Genomic DNA, 20,941 nt, shown 5'->3' with positions numbered 1-20,941 from the left:
CAGCGTGGAGACGCTGAGGGAGGGCCAGTCGTAGGGCAGTCACTCTTCCAGTGGCCCGTTAGCCCGCAGCTGGGACAGGGCTTAGAAGGAGGTTGGGGATTGGGACATTGGCTAGCCCAGTGGCCTTCTTTTCCGCATTTGAAGCAGGGCCCTGGCGGGGTTGCCTTTTGCGGATCCCGCGGATGCTGTGATCCATGGGAGATGTACGGCCTTAGGGCGGCTACAAGAGCTTGGGTTTGGAGGGCCACCTTCTGGTGCATCCGAGCCTGTCGGCTGGATTCTGCCAAATCCTCACGGCCATTGTAGACTTTAAAGGCCATCTTTACCAGATCTCGAATAGGGGTTTGAGGGCCGTCTTCTGCCCCTTTTAATTTCTTTCGGATGTCCGGGGCTGATTGGGTGATAAAATGGGTGGCTAGGACTGCTGCCCCTGCCGGGGTGTCGGGATCCAGCCGGGTGTAAAGAGTTAAGGCCTCTGTAAGGCGATTGAGAAAGATAGCTGGATTTTCGTTAGGTTCTTGGGTTATCTCTTTTAGTTTTTCAAATTTGACTACCTTATGAGCGGCAGCCTGCATGCCAGCCAGGAGGCATTGGATCATGAGGTCGCGTTTACGACGGCCATCTTGATAAGTCCAGCCTGGATCGGTGCCAGGTACGGCAGTCGCTCCGACAGACATGGAGTTGTCGGTAAGGTGAACCTGATCTGCATGGTTTCGGGCAGCAGTTTGAATTCTTTCCCTCTCGTCAGGGGTCAGAGTAGAAGATAGAATCACAAAGATATCGTGCCAGGTTAGATCGTAAGTTTGAGAGAGGTAGCGAAATTCTTTGATGTAGCGGGAAGAGTCGACAGAAAAGGAGCCTAATCGCTTTTCTATTTCAGAGAGATCTTGGAGGGAAAAGGGAACATGAACTCTAACTAATCCTTCCGCTCCTGCTACCTCCCTCGGAGGGCAGAGGAGATTTGGATTTTGGGAGTCGTGAGAGCGTGTATGTGCACTAATTGGAGAAGCAAGGGGTGTGGGAGAAGAAACCGTTGAGGGAGGCGGGGGAGCGGTGGGAGGGGCTGGAGCGGGTTCGGGAGGAGGAGTGACCGCTTCAGTGTAGGGTGGAGGTTGGAGAGGAGCTCTGGAGGGGGGAGAGGCGAGAGATTCGGGTGGGTCGGCTAGTGGAGAGGGGTCATCGTCAAAGGAAACTAGGGGCTTGGATGTAGGAGATGTCTGTTTGGCAAGAAGGATCTGGGAAGTGGAACAATTGACGCAGAGGGAAGGGCGGGAGCGTAAATGCCAGAAGGCCTGGACATAGGGGACCTCGAACCATTTGCCCGTCCTGCGGCAGTAATTATCTAGATCACGGAGGATGTTAAAATCGAAAGTCCCTTCAGGAGGCCATTTGGATTGATTGTCTAGAGGATATCGTGGCCAGGCCTCAGTGGAATAGAATATGAGCCGTCGGCGACGGAGATCTTGGGAGAAACCGAGAGCTGTAAAATTGGCTAGGAGACACCGCAGGGGCGTCTTAGGATTTGGTTTCGATTGTGAGGTTCCCATGACCCCCAGTCTGTCTCTGAGTGAATGGAGAGCGAGAGAGGCGTCCCTGGTCTCAGTCTCCAATTCACGGCAGGTCGGAGGGCGGTCAGGCGATTGGGACGTCTCCACAATCACCCGAGGCCCGGCGGGTCGGAGAGCGGTCAGGCAATTGGGACGTCTCCACAGTTGCCCGAGGCCCTGAGAGAGGACGGAGGAGTCCCTGACGCTGCCGCGATTAGGGACAGGGAGTCCGGTGGGCAGGGATTCTGGGGGTCGGAGGGAACAAGGGAGGGGGACTTACCCCGTTTTCTGCCGGATCGGGTGGATGAGTAGAGGTTCCCTGGTTGTCTCCTGGGGGAGGGGAGGAGCGGCCCGCACGGTAACCCGCGGGGCTTGGTACCCTTCCCGGGTTTCGACACCAAATGTAAGGAACGGCACCAAGAAACGGAGGAGAGCTTAAACAAGCTTTGTTTGGGAGCGCTCCCGGGCGAGGTTCACTGGTCCGAGAGAAAGGGGCCAGAGAAGTCGCGCCCGGGCGAGGGTTTGGGCAGAATTTATAGGGGAAGAAGGGAAAGGGGTGTGGTGAATCTGGGAGGGCGCAGGGTTTTCCTTATTTGGTGGTCTCTTCGGGTATCGTGGCAATATCTGGTGCCGGTTGCATCAGTCTTGGGACCGTTAGTCCCGCCCCTCGAAAGGCGGGAAGGCTGGGCCGGGGGAAAGTCCCCAGGTCAGTTCCTGGACCTGGGTGGTCCGGAAAGTCTCCAGGTCAGTTTCTGGAACTGGGTGGTCCGTAAAGTTTCGATCTGATGCAACCTGTGAGTCTGATTGCATTCCCCTGCCTCGGGCCAGTTGGCCTTACATATACTAGTTGCTTTGTATACTTCTAGTAGCTTTGTATACTACTTTCACTTACAGTTATTGACATACTGAATTTTCTTCACTTTTTTTTTTTTTTTTTGCGTTGTGCGGGCCTCTCACAGTTGTGGCCTCTCCCATTGAGGAGCACAGGCTCCGGACGCGCAGGCTCTGGACGCGCAGGCTCAGCGGCCCAGCCGCTCCACATGTGGGATCCTCCCGGACCGGGGCTCGAACCCGTGTCGCCTGCATCGGCAGGCGGACTCCCAACCACTGCGCCACCAGGGAAGCCCTGTCTTCACATTTTGAATCTACCGACTAATGGTTTTAATCAACTTGTTAGTTTGTACTAGTTACTTTACCAATCATAATGGTGTTCAATAAAGTTCTAGAACTGAATAGAATATGTAAGAATATTATTGAAAGGAAGGAGAGAAACAGATTCTCCTGAGAATTTGGCTCCTACTTCCTAAGCTTGTTAAAGCAAAGCAATCAGAAGCAGCTGCAAGCTGTCTCTCCTCCGTGTGGAGCAGCAAGGGGTTAACCAGTCTTGGTTTACTAAGTATCTGTCAGGCTTTTATCTGATCCTTCCTCCCTTCCTCCCCTGCCCACCCCTTTTGTAAATGTCAACAACTTCCTGATGAGCCTGGTAGAGGTGAATTTCACACCTTCCTTTTCTTTGTGAAGAAACTTGGGTGTTAATGGTACAGGATTGGGTACCATTGTATGACTCTGTGGCTGTCTGTGAGTAAAGCTGAGGGATGCCTGTGGAAAAAAAGTAGGAGAAGGTGAAGACATTTGAGAAATGAGACGAGGAAATAGGTTCAAATTGGTCTCATCTTTAAAAAGAGTGTTTGTTTTATTAGCAACTTTTAAATGTGTATTGGGAAAAGAATAATTTTAAAGAAGCTTAGTATTGAGAGTCTCAAAGAGTCTGGCAAAGAAAGGGCTGAGATTAGAGAGCTGATTGGTAAAAATAAAGAAATAGAACAACAGTCAGAAAGAAAAACTGAAGACTCCTGTTTTTATTCTACAGGTGTATTTACAGGCTACAGCAATGGAAACTTGGTCAGTTGATCAGGTCTGCAGTTGGTTGGTGGAGAAAAACTTAGGAGAGCTAGTTCATAGGTTTCAAGGCGAGTTGTTTACACTTTCAAAAATGTTAATTGAGCAGCCTAGATATTGAGTGTCCTGTGTTATTGATTTTTTTTTTTCTAATGCATATGAACATTGATGTGGAGTTGCTGCAGTGGGAAACTCATTTCTCTACTGACTGTAGCAGAGTTTGCATTTGATCTGGTATCCACGAGAGAATCTAGTATTTCAAAAAGATCTCAAATAAGATAAATCTTGAGTAACTTAAAATCATATTTGATATATGCATTTGAGACTGCTTTTGTCTTTAAATATGCAGCTTGTGCATTTTTTTGTGCAGTTTTGCGTAGTGTTGGATTTACAAGTATGGAATGTTACCTGGTAGGTACCATGAAGAATACTTTTCCGAATATATTTTTTCCTTATCAAAACAGTGTCTGATAGAAAGAATCGGGAGAGGGGAGGCATTAATGTGGAAGTAAAAAGTTTTTATTGTAACTCTAGGTTGTGGTACTTTCTTAGGAGCAAACATGTATTTGGAATTATGCAATATTAGTGTTCTATTTTTGTCAAAAACACAGATAATTTTATAACTGCAAAGCACAAGTTTAGATGCATCTTTTAATACCGGAGATAATTCTGCCTGCGCAGAGTGCTGTGTTTTACAGTGCTTTACCCAGCAGACAGGTAGAGACATTTTTTTTTCTTTTTCCCAGAGGAAGAAGTAAGTGGGGCCGCTCTTCTAGCGCTTAATGATCGGATGGTTCAGCAACTAGTAAAGAAAATTGGGCACCAGGCTGTTCTAATGGATTTAATTAAAAAATATAAGCAGAAGAGTCAAGAACTGAAGTCCCCTGGAGAAACAGCCCTGGTCACGCAAGCAGAAGCACCGCCAGAGTAAGTGTTCAGGAATGGCTTTATTTTTGCTGTGCTTTCCTGTTGATGGCTGTAGCGTGACATTTGGGGTTTAAACCTCTTTGAAAATTGTGGCCATTTGCAGATTGTGTGTGCAGTGTAACTTTTTGCAAAGTTTTATGAGTCAAGATACTTTTATTTTTAAATGCACCAGTTTTTTAAACACTTACTCCGTTTGTTAAGGAAGACCTGTAAGCCCAGAGTTCCTACATAGAAAGCTCTATAACAAGCAGTTAAACTGTACATATAACACCAGCAGAAATGAACTCCTGCAGCTTAGGTCTTAAAACTAGTGTTTGAGAAAGGCATCTTTTTCTGCTCCTTTGCTTTTCCCAAAGCTATTTGTGTATTTATTTATTTGCCAAGGATTCCTTATAGTAACTAATTTATATTCTCCTCTAGAGGCCTTCATAATATAATTTGCTGAAGACTTTTGCTGCGATGGATTTTTTAATTTCTCAAGAGTATTCTTGGAGTACTGAATGCTATGATAGCATCCCACAAAAGTCATGTAGAAAAATTTGTGATGGCTTTGAGGTTTAGTGATGTTTCTGTTTGTTTTTTATCACTGACTTCTGCAATAAAAAGGAATAATAATAGGAATTATAAAATTAAAAATTGCGCTTTGCAATTCTATGCCCCAGGATCATCTCCGGCATTCTGTTTTGGTTTTTCCGTATTTGAGACTTTTTGCAAGGTTTCTAAGTTTAAATAATTACTGCAGACCAATTATTAATTTTTAAAGTAAGATTATGATGTTTGGTGAAATTCATTCTAAGTTTTTACTTTTAAGTTTTTCAGGTTCTATCTGTCAAACTATATATTTCTGTCTTGCTCTTTTATAAGCAATACAATGTTAGAGTGACCCGGCTTAAGTAATTTGACTTCTAGAATATTTGGATATTTGGGACAAGGAGGGGGATGGGTAGACTTGAAGGAATGGTCCACAGTTGGTCTGGAGGTTCTACCACTTGATTTATTTGGAGGATTTCTTCTAAACATTGTTTTGACATATCTATGTAAAAGATACGTGACTTTTGTTGAAGTGCACATTGTATGCTTTTACTCCTTTCCAGCAAAGGGAGGGTGTAAACCTCAAATAGAGCTCAAAGTAATTTCCCAGCATTCTTGGATGAGTTGGACTTTTGAGCTGGAAGTTCTCCTCAGTTGACTGGAATCTTGATATTGCCTTAGGCAGAGCTTGGAAGAAAACAGACACCCTTATTTCCACTGCAAATCAGTTTATAATGTTCTCTAGTAAATGAGAACTAACTGGACTGCCAGGAAACCCGGGCATCATTCCTGGTTCCACCACTGACTAGGATTGATTATTTAAATGTTGACACTCCTGTTGCTTCATCTGTAGGTTGTGAAAAGTAATACAGTACTTAACTCCCTGTTAATTCACACTGATTTTAGGAGTATCACAGTCTTTGAGAAAACCTCTCCTCCTTCTCCCAGACCAAAACAGTCTTTTGCTAAATATTAAGCTTTGTTAACCTGGTTAAGAAAGCCATTTTCAAATGTAACCAAGACTTGGAACACTGGTTTTCCAGGGACCGATGAGGGCTTTTCACCCAGTAAATAGTTGACTCTAAGGTTTGTGTTGTCTTGCATTCAAATTAAATTATTCTGGTGCAAAATCACAATTGCAGGTGGGTTTATAGGTTATAGTTTGTTAAAATGTTTATTGGCTATATTTGCTTATTGTCAAATATATAGTCACTTGACAAATATATTGTCCTATGGGAATCATGATAATAGAAAAAGGTATGAGAATATGCTATTTATTTAATATGCTACTTAATTAAACCCTTTTAGGAAGTGCTTAATAAAGGTAGGAAACTTGGCATAGTAAAAAGAACCCTGAAGCTAGGTATTAAAACACTTGATTTTAAATCCCTGTTCTGATATTAGCTACTCATCTAAACTTGGAGATTTGCTTGACTTTTCTTAGTTTTAACTGTAAAATGAAGTGAGTAGAATAAATGATGCTTAAGACTCCTCCTTCTAAATGGTTTATAAAATGGCACTCTAGATCAGAGACTGCAGATGGGTTTCAACTTGCATGTAAATTTCATTTAATGGCTAATGGCTGCCTGGTATGTTATTTCGAAAAAAACTTTACAGGCCACATCTGGACAGGATATTTGGCATCCTATTCAGACTTAGGCAGATGATAGGAATATGTAATAGGTAGGAGTATCTGCAGTTGCTTTTTGGTGTCGTTCTTGTTGAAGCTGGTAGAAAAATCACTGGACAGGAAGTTGGAAAGTTGGAAGTTGGAAAACTGAGCTCAACTGGTGCTGCTACTGAGTAGCTTGCAGTGGTGAGCAAGTTGTTTTCCTTTCAGGGCTTTAGTCGTATCACTTAGAAAATGAGGATGTTAGTGAAGTGTGGTTCAAAGATCATGAAATTTTACAGATAATAAAAGGTCCCCCAAAATGACAGGGAATAGAGAAAGGATCTGACATAGAGTTCATTTTTTGCTTTTTTTTTTTTTGCCAAATAAGAATATTAACCAATAAAAGTACATTCTGTCATCACTGTTATTTCATAAAGGAAAGGATTATCGTAACACCATTTATAAATGTGACGGATTGGTGAAAACAGCACTGTGAACTGGCATTGTCTCTCTCCTGGCATGTATGAACTGAGTGAGATGACCTCAGAGGATTTCTCTTTCAGTTCTCTTAGTCAGGACTCTAAAGTGGAGCTTAAAAGTGGACACACACACACACACAAAAGTGGACACAGATCATAGTGTTTCTACGGGCTGACTCCTACTCTCTGTGACAGCAGTAGTTGTGACCCCTGTTGAATAGCCCCTGACCCACCTTTTCTTTCTTGGTGACAGGGATGAACAGTCCTCCAGTCCAGCCAGTCGTGGGGAGCAGATGCCATCTTTCTATCCAGTTGAAAACCATAATAATGATCTGATTGACCAAAGAGTACTGAAACAGAGGTGGGATTGACAACTTCTAAACATTTGAAATCCAAATGATAATATTTGCCTTTATTTTTATGAGGTTTCGTGTGTTTAAATGTATTTCTGAGTGGAAGCTATTTGTTTTTCTGGAAGGGATTTTTGTAAATGAAGTGATGAAGATATTTGGTAAGAGATGAAGGTTAAACTTTTTGATCTTCACATTGAAAAAGTAAAGTTTTGAGATGATATCATGCATCTTTCAATTACACGTTGTTAAGGAAAAAGATGATTTCTCTGCCCTACACTGTCCAGGGTGATTGACAGTAGCCACAAAGATGGAATTTATTCAGTAAATAGTGTCCTATAGAATATGCCTTTTGTGGAGTCTGTTTCGGATTTGAGTTTTGTAGTTGGTGTCTTAACTCGACGGCTCCTGATGGAAGCACTGCTTTGGTAAACATTTCCTCATATTCCTACACTGGGATTTTGGGCTGTAGTATTTCAATATACGGGCTATGCTGGAACAGAGGAAAACTATAGACCTAGAGAATCAGACCCAGTAGAGGTTTCCTACTTTGTCTGTAGCGCTCAGGCAAAGTTCTGAGGGGGACTGTAGGTAAGATATGGTCCGAGAGGCATGGTGGCCTATACAGCATCTTCCAGCCACCTGGCCTGTGCAGTTCACGCATCACTCGTGATACCTATTGTTTGCAGCAGCTGATGAGCAAGTGCTTTTTGTTAAATGTCGCTGAAAGGAGAGATGTCGGCTGGCGTAGAATAGTCAGGCAACAGTCGAGCCAGGGTGTGGTCCTTTACAGTTTATCATTTCGTTTAGCCCACACAGAAGTCCTGCAAGGTGGGCATTATTCTCTTTTATGTGAATGAGTTAAACTGAGATTTAGAGAAGTCAAGGGGCCTCTAGCTAGGTTTCCCAAATGGGCTGTCCTCACCTCAGCACAGAATCTACCGCCGTCGGTGTGGGAGCTCAGGGGACCAAAGGCGGCAGCAGCCCCAGCCCCTGGCTGCCTGCCCCCAGAGGCCCCGTGAGTGCAGGAAACACCGCACCTTGATCAGGAGCTCTTGCAAATGGGCTTCAGCTCTGGGCGTCCTCTCTGTTCTCTTTCTCTCTCCACCACCTTCAACCTCGCACTCTCACCCCCGGGCTCAAAGTCTCCAGCTGCCCAAGATGTCCCAGTGTTAGGGTCCATCTTCCTCCGTGCCGTTGGTTCCCATTTGGGGTGGTGAGCAAGGAGGTAGAGGGGGATGTCCTACGTGGTCTTCCTGGTCTGAACTATGGTTCAGAAGACGTAAATACATTTCAGTGGTGGCTTCATTCACCTCCTTTCTACTCATGGGTGCTTGTTGGTCCCGAGTGCTGTCTTTGATGTGGATCCAGGTGTGCAGAGTCAGCCACGCGTCCTCAGCGACCCCTTCAGGAAGCTGCCCAAAGCAGCCGGGCCTTCTCTGACTGTCCTGCAGAGACAGGAGGGGTGATGATTCGTCCCAGTGGTCCAGCCCTAACACCGCTGTGAATCAGCATCCAAACAGCAAAACAGGAATCATGAACACAGTGCATGCCTCATGGTGCTTCTGTGAGGACCATTACCTAAAAACAGATAATACCTGCTCGGTGCTAAGCACAGTGGAAGCACCTGGAAAGCACTCAGTGTACCGCCATCTACACAGCACTCCTCCAGGCAGTAATCCCACTTGCCTGAGGACTTCTTTCCTCTCCCTGCTGCTGCCTGTGGGAAATGAGGATGCCACCTTCTACAAGTTCTCTAGGTCGTTTCTCTTCCTCAGCCCTCTGATGGTGTTCCGTTCTCATACGGTCCTGCGATGCTGGCCAGGCAGGGTTATTATTCCCCTTTTTTTCACGAGGCTGATCAAAGACACAGCCTGTGCTTCAGGGTATCTCATTCTTTATAGTGTCTGGCGTGGAAAAAAACAGAATTGGGTTAGAAATGGAGAGAAGTAAGAGGGTTTGGAAACCAGAGCCAATACTCTGGGATCTTTCTTCTAATCCTAAAGTCTCTCCTAATCTATATGACCACCTTCTACCCATCACTATCCACAAGCACCGCAGAGTTAAACATGTCCAGAAATGAGCTCATGTCCCTCGCCTTAGCATATATATGTAGGCGTAAGAAATACAAATGTACGCAAACCCAGTGCCCTGGGTACAGAAGCACTGGGGCGAGAAAGCCGGGGGTGAAGCTGTCCCGCCTCTCACGGATCCACACGATGGCTGTCTCCGTCTCCCTTCTGCCTTCCTCATCTGCTTCAGTCCCTTGCTTCTTCCTGTGAGGATGGGTTACCCTACTACTCATGGCTGCTCTGCCCCGTTCAGACTGGCTGGCCATAGCACTGCCTCCAGAGGAAGTTCTCCCTGAAAACAGCGCAGGTCGTTCCAGCCAACAGACTCAGCCTTTCGGTGTTGCTTAGTTCAGCATCTGGGGAAGAGGACCTGAGGGGTCTGTTGTGGATCAGATGTCCCCTCCTGGGCAATCAGCTATGTGTGGACAGATGAGGACAAGGCAGGGGAACCTGTTTTAAATATTTTCACTGCGATCCTGCCCTTTGTCCAGGGCTATGGAATGGAGCGGGACAGAAGATTCTCTCCCTTCCCAAGTCCTATCTCACACAGTGGCTCCATCATCCAGCCGTGTGAGTTAAAAATCACTGGAGTCGAGCTTCCCTGGTGGCGCAGTGGTTGAGAGTCCGCCTGCCGATGCAGGGGACACGGGTTCGTGCCCCGGTCCGGGAAGATCCCACGTGTCGCAGAGCGGCTGGGCCCGTGAGCCCTGTGGCCGCTGAGCCTGCGCGTCCGGAGCCTGTGCTCCGCAACGGGAGAGGCCACAACAGTGAGAGGCCCGCGTACCACAAAAAAAAAAAAAAAAAAAAAAAATCACTGGAGCCTCCCTTGATCCCCTCGTCCTGCCCTTCTGCCTAGGGTGCTATTCATTCAACAGGTGTTGATTAAGAGCCTATTGCATGGCTCCTGGGTCAGGCTGTATTGTTCCCTTCCCTTCCCTACCTGCTCATTTTTGAAGACTCTGCGCAAAATCCCTCTTTTGGAAGGAAGCCCCTCCATTGATATTCCAGGTCAGGCAAGGAGCCCTTCTATCCTCTACGTTTCTCTTGCTTCCCTTGTAAAACTAGATAATGGAATTGATCACTTTAAAGTTTGTATTCCTTCCTTAGAAGCACCTCCTGGGCAAAGACCATACCCTTTTGTCCTTGTAAACACAGCATTTGGCGTAGTTCCTGACACACAGGGGCTAAATAGGCGTTTTTAATTGAAATGAGGATGCATGTTCCAGTGAAAGACTGAACGTATCTTCATGGGACAGGATAAATGCTTGAATAGCATCAATTTCTTTTTAGACCTTTCTGATACAATTCCTGCTGAATATGCTAATTTTTTAAACAGAATTAAACTCCAGGAGTTTATGCGCCACTCACACATAACAGGCTAGAAAGCTGATGGTTGGCTACTGCTTGCGCGAGGTAGGGAGGGATGGTGGACCAAGTGCCAGCTTTGGGGTCTCACACAGCTGGGTGGGAATCCCGACTCTTCACTCTTCTCCAGGTGGTCTCTGAACAGTGTGTGATGGGGACACCCACCTGCTCGTGAGATGACAATTAAGGTACCTGGCAGCTGTTATCACACCTTACAAGGTGGCCGTCATCATTCTTGTGATATTTTTTCCCAAGTTCCCTAAAATGAACACGTGTTTTCCATCCAGATTATTTGCAGACAAGAAGTCAAAGAAGGCTCTAGAGGCAGGACATTCACGTGACTTTGGCCCTTGAAAAGATGTGTGTGTCCCAGTGGATGAATTCCAAGTCCCAAGGAAACACTAGGGTGCTGTGACCTAGTGCCGTTTTCTTTGGTGACAGGTGATCCCGTGCTCTTTACTGAATTGCTTAAATGCCCCTCTTGATGGAAGGCTTATAAGGTCCCATCCTCAGCATGTGTTGGCAATCCTTTAGAAGGACTTTCTTTCCATGCTACGCTTCATTTTCCCTCTACACTATTTGAAACTGTTTGCTCCCCTTTTAGTACCTAGTAAGGCATGAAATCAGATCAATGTAGAGATAGAGGTTTCCTAAATGTCACTTTAAAAACACTGGGCTTGAACTTTAAATACATGCATGCAGAGATTTTGCTTCAGCCTTTGGGTGTAATTATAAATAAGTCACAGTTTCCCTCCTATTTAAAAATTATTTTAACGATGATTTTTTTCTGGGTCTGGCTACTGCTGTAAGATGCTGTGGAGTGATTTTACCCGCCCGCCTATGCTCAGGAGGGAGAATGTCAGTGGGTCCGCATTTAATGTATTGTTTGTAGTCACTGCCACACACACAGCTCAGATACCACGTCTTATCCAGCACGTGGTAACAAAGGGAGGTTCAGTGAATTGCACCAAAGACAACACAGGTGATAAATTGTCACATTTAGATGCTGAATCCCAGGTCAGTGAAACAACAAGGATCTCTCAGAGTGAAGTGCAGGATCCCACATCTCCTACCCCACAGGTGTATAGAACACCCCACACCTAAGGGTTGTGTGTTTGGAAGTGTTATATTGTAACTCTAGTCCTTGATTGGAGATTCCCAGTGTACATTAACATAGTAAATGCTATGAGGAGTCCTACAGTAAGAAAACCCCTTTCACTGTGTCTGGCCCAGAATTCTTTATTTGTGTAACAACTGTTAGCATTACAGGAAACACCTTAGGAAATACTGACTTAAAGCTGTCTTACTTAAGTCAGGATTCATTCATTCATTCCATAGTAGATACTGCGTTCTTACTCTGTGCCAGGCAGTGGTAGACACAGAGGGTACAGGGGTGAGCAGAGCAGACCAAGCCTCCCAGCTCACAGAGTTCACGTTCACGTTCTAATGGTGGGGGGAATAACAAATACATATGATATTGCATTGTAAATATGTTTAAGTGCTATGAAGGCCGATAATGCCAAGAAAAAAGGGGGGGGGGATAGAGAGTGATCAGTGTGTGTTTGTGCATATGTGTGTGTTAGCTACAGGAGGGTTCTATTTCAGATGGGGTTTTCAGTTAAGTCCTTCAACTTTGACTAAGTAATGCTTGAGCAGAGACTCAAATGAAATGAGCTAGAACCGAAATTTCCTTCAGTGGAAGATATCTGTGGACCCAGCCAAACAGGAATTACAAAATCAGGGACAGTTGGGCTGACATGACTGTTAAATAACTCTCTGACTGCTGCCCATTCCCATTAAATCTAATGGGACGTCTTCGGAGAGATCAAAATAAGCTGGATTTCTAGTCTCTTTTTCCCTTTCATTCAGTCCAAAAGTTACTAAATATATCCCATGAGCTAGGTATTATATAGACAGTGGGTGAAGCGGGGGCAATTTTATCCTTGCCTAGGGGAACTCAGAGTCTGACAAGAAAGATACATAAGTTAATAACTGCGATATTGAGAAAGAGATGCAGAAATAGATATGCACAGGGTACAGAAAAAGCACGTAAGAAGGATAAATAAGACTTTCAGGGAAGTGAGTATGGAGAAGGCCCCTGGGGGAAGTCTGCACAAAAACTGAGGGAGGATTTTGAAACATGATTAGAATTGCATCTGAAGGAAGATGGAGCAAGATAAGCAAAGGACATTCACAGCAAAGCAAACAGGATGTGCAAAGGTACAGGCACCTGAAACGGAATAGGGCATTCTATTTGGAATAAGTATTTTTGGAATGTGAGAGACAGAGGCAGAGGAAATGGACTTTCTGGGAATGATGAGAGGTGCTGTTAGGGAGGTAAGGAACCTCAGTGCTGTGTCAATGGACAAGACAGTGCTTTTTAACTGTGACTGTACATTAGATTCTCCTGGAGGACTTAAGCAAAATATAGCAGGGCCCTAGACCAGTGTTCCTCAAACTCAAAGGTAATTAAAGGCTACCTAGGAATCTTATTAAAATGCAGATTCTAACTTAGTAGGTCGGGGTGGGCCTCAAGATTCAGCATTTCTAACAGACCCCCTAACAAATGCCAAGCTGTCCTAGGACTACCCTGTGTAGTAGTAGCAAGTCATTTCTGGAGGTGTACAATAGACTGGATGCTTGTGTCCCTCCAAAATTCTTATGTTGAAACCCTAATCCCAATATGATGGTATTTGGAGGGAGAGGACTTCTGGGAGGTAATTAGGTCATGAAAGTGGACCCCTCTTGGATGGGATTAGTGTCATTATAAGAAGAGTCCAGAAAGCTAGCTAGCTCTCTTTCTGGCACATGAGGACACAGCAAGAAGACAGCCTTCTGTAAACCTGGAAGAGGGCATTTATCAAGAACCCAACTTTGCTGTCACCCTCATCTGGAACATCCAGCCTCCATAACTGTGGGAAATTAATGTTTATGGTTTAAGCCGCCCAGTTTAATGGTAATCTGGTATAAATCAAGTTACTTGAATCTTTACAAATAGGAAACTTTTATTTTTATGATGCTACATAGTGGAGGAACTGGCAAGCCACAGCCTAGATGACACACAGTTGGGAGAAGACTGTCAATCTTTTTTTTTTTTTTTTTCCCCATAAAACCAGCACTCTGGGCCAGATTTGAGAAGTGAATTTTACACCTCTATCTCCGAGGATGTATGCTGTTCACTGTGAGGTCAGGATTCAAAATCTAGTAGTATACAGGTGGATTAATAAAAAGCTGCCCTAGATCCATTCAACCCTGAACTACCAGATTTTGATAAATCCGAACTACAAAATAGTAGTACTCAACCATTTTGCAACAATTGTGTAGGTAGTGTCTCATTAATTTTTCTTTTGTATGAATGAGGAATTAAAAAGAAAGAGGGACTCAGACATGATAGCTCCATGAGATCTGTTTTTGTGACTCTGATGCTAATAAGTGTAAATATTGAGAGTAAAGGCCAGAAGTTTCTGGGTCTTTGTCCATCTCTCAATACCAAGAAGAATTGGGGAATAGGAAGAAATAAAAGATTTACGTATTTTATGCTTCTTTGCTTGATTAGTCAGGGCCCCAAAAGTTCCTGGGGTCTTGAATCTCGCACTGGCAAGCAGGGACCGGGAGGATTTGAGAGGTGCCTGTTTGTGCCACAGCAGAGTGCCTGATGCCATCCACATCTTTACCTCTACTTTGTGCCTGATTATGTGTTCACACATGCCTTTCAGAAACTAAATTCTTCTGGAAGTCTCATAGATTAAATAGCAGCTGTGATAGCCCAGAGCTGTAAAACATAAATTAAAAGCAATCATCAAAATGCTGAGAATGAGGAGCTAACATTGTCTGAAGTAGTGGTCGTTACCATCAGTTGCAGCAAGAAAGCAGCATTTCCTTCATGGTCCTTGCATGTCTTGCAGTGACATTGTTCACTGTTTTCAGAGATGGCCTCTCACCCTGCTCATTGGCATGTATCTCTTTATTGGGCTTTTCAGAACTTCTTGTTTACTTGGTTTCCTTAGCAGTGGAAAGTCTTGCCTAGGTAAAGCAAAGCAGGTAATTCTCAGAGTACTGGCATCAGAACACAGAAGCAATATTTCTGTTTAACTTCGTAATTTGGTGAAATTTGGTCCCTCTTTTGAAGATATGTATGATGAGGTCCTTTTCTGTCCTATGGTAAGATGATAGCAAGTTCTTTAAACAAATGTCTAAGCCTCCTGTAGCTTCCTTTCTCTTCTTCTATGTTCCAAAAACACTGAAACTTTTAGATGTTGCTGTGGTTACATGCCATTTAGTTCCAGAGTTGATAATATAAAAACTGGGCATCCCAATATATACCATTTTCAGTGTATAAAGTCTGCAAGCTTGGGTGTGGAAAAGAATAAAATGAATGTAGGCTTGTGGAACACAGTCTTTCAGTTAGGTCCCTGGAGAGCATGGTATTTGTCACTGCTTTCTCTTCCGGGGGTGGGAGTACTACTGCTGATGGTAGTGGTACTTTAGATGTGAAGACTCAGACCAGTAGCAAGAAAGGCTGTTCTTCACAGCAACGTCCTCACTTGTCTCTTTCCCTTCTTCCTTGAGGACCAGAAAGCAATACCATTTTACAAGACTAGAAAAGCATCACAATCCCTCAAGATAGCAGATTATCTCCAAGCTGGGGCCGCTAGAAAAAGGTGTCATTTGTTACCTAAATTCTAGGAAAGCAGGCATGATTCATAACGACTCCAAAAGTCAACCAGAAGTCAGTTGAGTGTGATGTGAACTCTGCCCTTTGTTCTGTAAAGAATCCACATGCGATGCAGCTGAAGCCTGGTGAGAAACTGAGAAAACATCTTTGGGACGTTTTTTTCGGTGGTGTTTGATCATTTTGTAATTCTCAACAGCCACAGTCTAATTCCTAGGTACGCTTTGTGTATACAGAGGACTCTACTCCAATCCCCAGATCTGCCTCTCTTGCATTTGGGTCCCACTGTTTTTCACATCTCAAACTTCTGGACTTGGTGATGTTAAATGTTACATTTAATGTTTTATATCTCTCTCAAATGTTCCTAAAACTTTCTACAACATTTTTGTTACAAACTGTTCCACTCAACAATGACACAGGGAAATCAAAACAGATAAGGAGCCCAGACATAAGATGACTACTCACAGGGCCAGTGTTGGACCAGGCCACGTGGGAGATTCAGACAAGAAAGACCACCCAAGAGGCAGGAGAGTGGGGAAGAGAATCCACCTGGGGACGGGGCTAAGACGAGCCTAGAAGATCGAGGGAAACTTAGGGCATTGGGGTGAGAGAAACAACTGCTAACACATGCATAGTGTGGCCTGGAGACTTAGTAGGCTTGAACCTCGGCTGGATCTGAGAACTCACATTGGATACTAGCTGATAATAAAACGGCACACAAAATTGGACCGTATTATGAATTGTCCTAATTATTAAGTAAGTTATGAAACTGGAGATAAAACAAGTAATCCCTACCCTCATGTATGTCTCTTCTGCTCCCTGCCATGGCTCAACATCTGCCTTCCGTACATTGAGATTTTTTCTTAGGAGAGCTGGAGTTCCATTGGCCCTGTTCTGCATAGGGCCATCTTCTTTATCCTAGGCGAGCCCCATATTGTCTGTTCCTTGCGAGTAAAATAATTAGGTGAATTTTCTTGCTTATTAAGGTTAAAGAAAGTTTTTCTAGTCAATGACTTTTTTTTTTCTAACATCTGTATTGGAGTATAATTGCTGTACAGTGTTGTGTTAGTTTCTGCTGTACAACAAATTGATTCAGCTAAATGAATGCGTATATCCCCATATCCCCTCCCTACTGCGTCTCCCTCCCACCCTCCCCATCCCACCCCTCCAGGTGTTCGCAAAGCACCAAGCTGATCTCCCTATGCTATATGGCTGCTTCCCACTAACCATCTATTTTACATTTGGTAGTATATATAAGTCCATGCCACTCCCTGACTTCGTCCCAGCTTACCCTTCCCCCTCCCCGTGTCCTCAAGTCCATTCTCTATGTCTGCATCTTTATTTCTGTCCTGCCCCTAGGTTCTTCAGAACCAATTTTTTTTTTTGAGATTCCATATGTAGGTTACCATAAAGTATTTGCTTTTCTCTTTCTGACTTACTTCACTTTGTATGACAGACTCTAAGTCCATCTATCTCACTACAAATAACTCAATTTCGTTTCCTTTTATGGCTGAGTAATATTCCATTGTATATATGTGCCACATCTTCTTTATCCATTCATCTGTCGATGGACACTTAGGTTGCTTCCATGTCCTGGCTATTGTAAATGGAGCTGCAGTGAACATTGTGGTACATGACTCTTTTTGAATTATGGTTTTCTCAGGGTATATGCCCAGTAGTGGGATTGCTGCATCGTATGGTAGTTCTATTTCTTATTTTTGTTTGGTTTTTTTTGCTGTACGCGGGCCTCTCACTGTTGTGACCTCTCCCGTTGCAGAGCACAGGCTCCGGACACGCAGGCTCAGTGGCCAAGGCTCACGGGCCCAGCCACTCCGCGGCATGTGGGGTATTCCCGGACCGGGGCACGAACCCGTGTCCCCTGCATCGGCAGGCGGATTCTCAACCACTGCACCACCAGGGGAGCCCTATTTTTAGTTTTTTAAGGAACCTCCATACTGTTCTCCATAGTGGCTATGTCAATTTACATTCCCACAAACAGTGCAAGAGGGTTCCCTTTTCTCACACCCTCTCCAGCATTTATTGTTTGTAGATTTTTTGATGGTGGCCATTCTGACTGGTGTGAGGTGACACCTCATTGTAGATTTGATTTGCATTTCTCTAATGATTAGTGATGTTGAGCATCCTTTCATGTGTTTGTTGGCAATCTGTATATCTTCTTTGGAGAAATGTCTATTTAGGTCTTCTGCCCATTTTTGGATTGGGTTGTTTGTTTTTTTGATATTGAGATGCATGAGCTGCTTGTAAATTTTGGAGATTAATCCTTTGTCAGCTGCTTCATTTGAAAATATTTTCTCCCATTCTGAGAGTTGTCTTTTCCTCTTGTTTATGGTTTCCTTTGCTGTGCAAAAGCTTTTAAGTTTCATTAGATCTCATTTGTTTATTTTTGTTTTTATTTCCATTTCTCTAGGAGGTGAGTCAAAAAGGATCTTGCTGTGATTTATGTCATAGTGTGTTCTGCCTATGTTTTCCTCTAAGAGTTTTATGGTATCTGGCCTTACATTTAAGTCTTTAGTCCATTTTGAGTTTATTTTTGTGTATGATGTTAGGGAGTGATCTAATTCCATTCTTTTACATGTAGCTGTCCAGTTTTCCCAGCACCACTTATTGAAGAGGCTGTCTTTTCTCCATTGTATATTCTTACCTCTATATCAAATATAAGGTGACCATATGTGCATGGGTTTATCTCCTGTTCCATTGATCTATATTTCTGTTTTTGTGCCAGTACCATACTGTCTTGATTACTGTAGCTTTGCAGTATAGTCTGAAGTCAGGGAGCCTAATTCCTCAGGCTCTGTTTTTCTTTCTCAAGATTGCTTTGGCTATTCAGGGTCTTTTGTGTTTCCATACGAATCGTGAAATTTTTTGTTCTAGTTCTGTGAAAAATGCCATTGGTAGTTTGATAGGGATTGCGTTGAAGGTGTAGATTGCTTTGGGTAGTATAGTCATTTTCACAGTGTTGATTCTTCCAATCCAAGAACATGGTATATCTCTCCATGTGTTTGTATCATCTTTAATTTCTTTCATCCGTGTCTTATAGTTTTCTGCATACAGGTCTTTTGTCTCACTAGGTAGGTTTATTCCTAGGTATTTTATTCTTTTTGTTGCAGTGGTAAATTGGAGTGTTTCCTTAATTTCTCTTTCACATTTTTCATCAGTAGTGTATAGGAATGCAAGAGATTTCTGTGCAGTTAATTTTGTATCGTGCTACTTTACCAATTTTATTGATTAGCTCTAGTAGTTTTCTGGTAGAGTCTTTAGGATTCTCTATGTGTAGTATCATGTCATCTGCGAACAGTGACAGCTTTACTTCTTCTTTTCCAATTTGGATTCCTTTTATTTCTTTTACTTCTCTGATGGCTGTGGGTAAAACTTCCAAAACTATATTGAATAATAGTGGTGAGAGTGGGCAACCTTGTCATGTTCCTGATCTAGTGGAAACAGTTTCAGTTTTTCACCATTGAGAATGATGTTGGCTGTGGGTTTGTCACATATGGCCTTTATTATTTTTAGGTAAGTTCCCTCTATGCCTACTTTCTGGAGGGTTTTTATCATAAATGGGTGTTAAATTTTGTCAAAAGCTTTTTCTGCATCTATTGAGATGATCGTATGGTTTTTATCCTTCAATTTGTTAATATGGTGTATCACATTGATTGATTTACATATATTGAAGAATCCTTACATTCCTGAGATAACCCCACTTGCTCATGGTGTATGATCCTTTTAATGTGCTGTTGGATTCTGTTTGCTAGTATTTTGTTGAGGATTTTTGCCTCTATGTTAATCAGTGACATAGGCCTGTAGTTTTCTTTCTTTGTGACATCTTTGTCTGGTTTTGGTATCAGGGTGATGGTGGCCTCGTAGAATGAGCTTGGGAGTGTTCCTCCCTCTGCTATATTTTGGAAGAGTTTGAGAAGGATAGGTGTTAGCTCTTCTCTAAATGTTGGATAGAATTCACCTGTGAAGCCATCTGGTCCTGAGCTTTTGTTTGTTGGAAGATTTTTAATCACAGTTTCAATTTCACTGCTTGTGATTGGTCTGTTTATATTTTCTATTTCTTCCTGGTTCAGTCTCAGAAGGTTGTGCTTTTCTAATAATTTGTCCATTTCTTCCAGGTTGTCCATTTGATTGGCATATAGCTGCTTGTAGTTATCTCTCATGATCCTTGTATTTCTGCAGTGTCAGTTGTTACTTCTTTTTCATTTCTAATTCTGTTGATTTGAGTCTTCTCCCTTTTTTTCTTGGTAAGTCTGGCTAATGGTTTATCAATTTTGTTTATCGTCTCAAAGAACGAGTTTTCAGTTTGTTTCTTTCATTTCTTTTTCATTTATTTCTGATCTGATCTTTATGATTTCTTTCCTTCTGCTAACTTTGGGGTTTTTTTGTTCTTCTTTCTCTAATTGCTTTAGGTGTAAGGTTAGGTTGTTTATTTGAGGTGTTTCTTGTTTCTTGAGGTAGGATTGTATTGTTATAAAGTTCCCTCTTAGAACTGCTTTTGCTGCATCCCATAGGTTTTGGGTCATCGTGTTTTCACTGTCCTTTGTTTCTAGGTATTTTTTGATTTCCTCTTTGATTTCTTCAGTGATCTCTTGGTTATTTAGTAGTGCATTGTTTAGCCTCCATGTATTTGTATTTTTTACAGTTTTTTTCCTTTAATTGATATCTAGTCTCATAGCGTTGTGGTTGGAAAGGATGATTGATATGATTTCAATTTTCTTAAATTTACCAAGGCTTGATTTGTGACCCAAGATATGATCTATCCTGGAAAATGTTCCATGAACACTTGAGAAGAAAGTGTATTCTGTTGTTTTTGGATGGAATGTCCTATAAATATCAATTAAGTCCATCTTCTTTAATGTGTCATTTAAAGCTTGTTTCCTTATTTATTTTCATTTTGGATGATCTGTCCATTGGTGAAAGTGGGGTGTTAAAGTCCCCAACTATTATTGTGTTACTGTCAGTTTCCCCTTTTATGGCTGTTAGCATTTGCCTTATGTACTGAGGTGCTCCTATGTTGGGTGCATAAATATTGACAATTGTTATATCTTCCTCTTGATCCCTTGATCATCATGTAGTGTCCTTCTTTGTCTCTTGTAATAGTCTTTACTTTAAAGTCTATTTTGTCTGATATGAGAATTGCTACTCCAGCTTACTTTTGATTTCCATTTGCATGGAATATCTTTTTCCATCCCCTCCCTTTCAGTCTGTATGTGTCCCTAGGTGTGAAGTGGGTCTCTTGTAGACAGCATATGTACGGGTCTTGTTTTTGTGTCCATTCAGCCAGTCTATGTCTTTTGATTGGAACATTTAATCCATTTACGTTTAAGTTAATTCTCGATATATATGTTCCTATTACCATTTTCTTGTTTTGGGTTTGTTATTGCAGGTCTTTTCCTTCTCTTGTGTTTCTGGTCTGGAGAAATTCCTTTAGCATTTGTTGTAAAGCTGGTTTGGTGGTGCTGAATTCTC

The 20,941-nt window shown here is 43.0% G+C and overlaps 1 protein-coding gene across 1 annotated transcript in view; it reads left to right on the top strand.

Annotated features, from left to right (window-relative positions):
* Positions 1 to 3,423: 3,423 nt before the first annotated feature.
* SAMD3 (sterile alpha motif domain containing 3) overlaps positions 3,424 to 20,941 on the top strand; it is a gene marked incomplete at its 3' end in the record, with an annotated part of 47,535 nt that continues 30,017 nt past the window's right edge. Inside the window, exons 1-3 of the mRNA XM_082668713.1 lie at positions 3,424 to 3,517; positions 4,193 to 4,373; positions 7,249 to 7,356. Of these exons, the coding sequence (XP_082524839.1) occupies positions 3,439 to 3,517; positions 4,193 to 4,373; positions 7,249 to 7,356 (368 nt within the window). The 5' untranslated portion in view covers positions 3,424 to 3,438. The remainder of the gene's footprint in view (positions 3,518 to 4,192; positions 4,374 to 7,248; positions 7,357 to 20,941) is intronic.

Source organism: Grampus griseus (genome assembly GCF_964374135.1).
Source record: "Grampus griseus genome assembly, chromosome: 13".
Taxonomy (NCBI): domain Eukaryota; kingdom Metazoa; phylum Chordata; class Mammalia; order Artiodactyla; family Delphinidae; genus Grampus; species Grampus griseus.
Note: the sequence above shows the minus strand (reverse complement) of the source record. Positions and strands in the feature narration are given on the sequence as shown.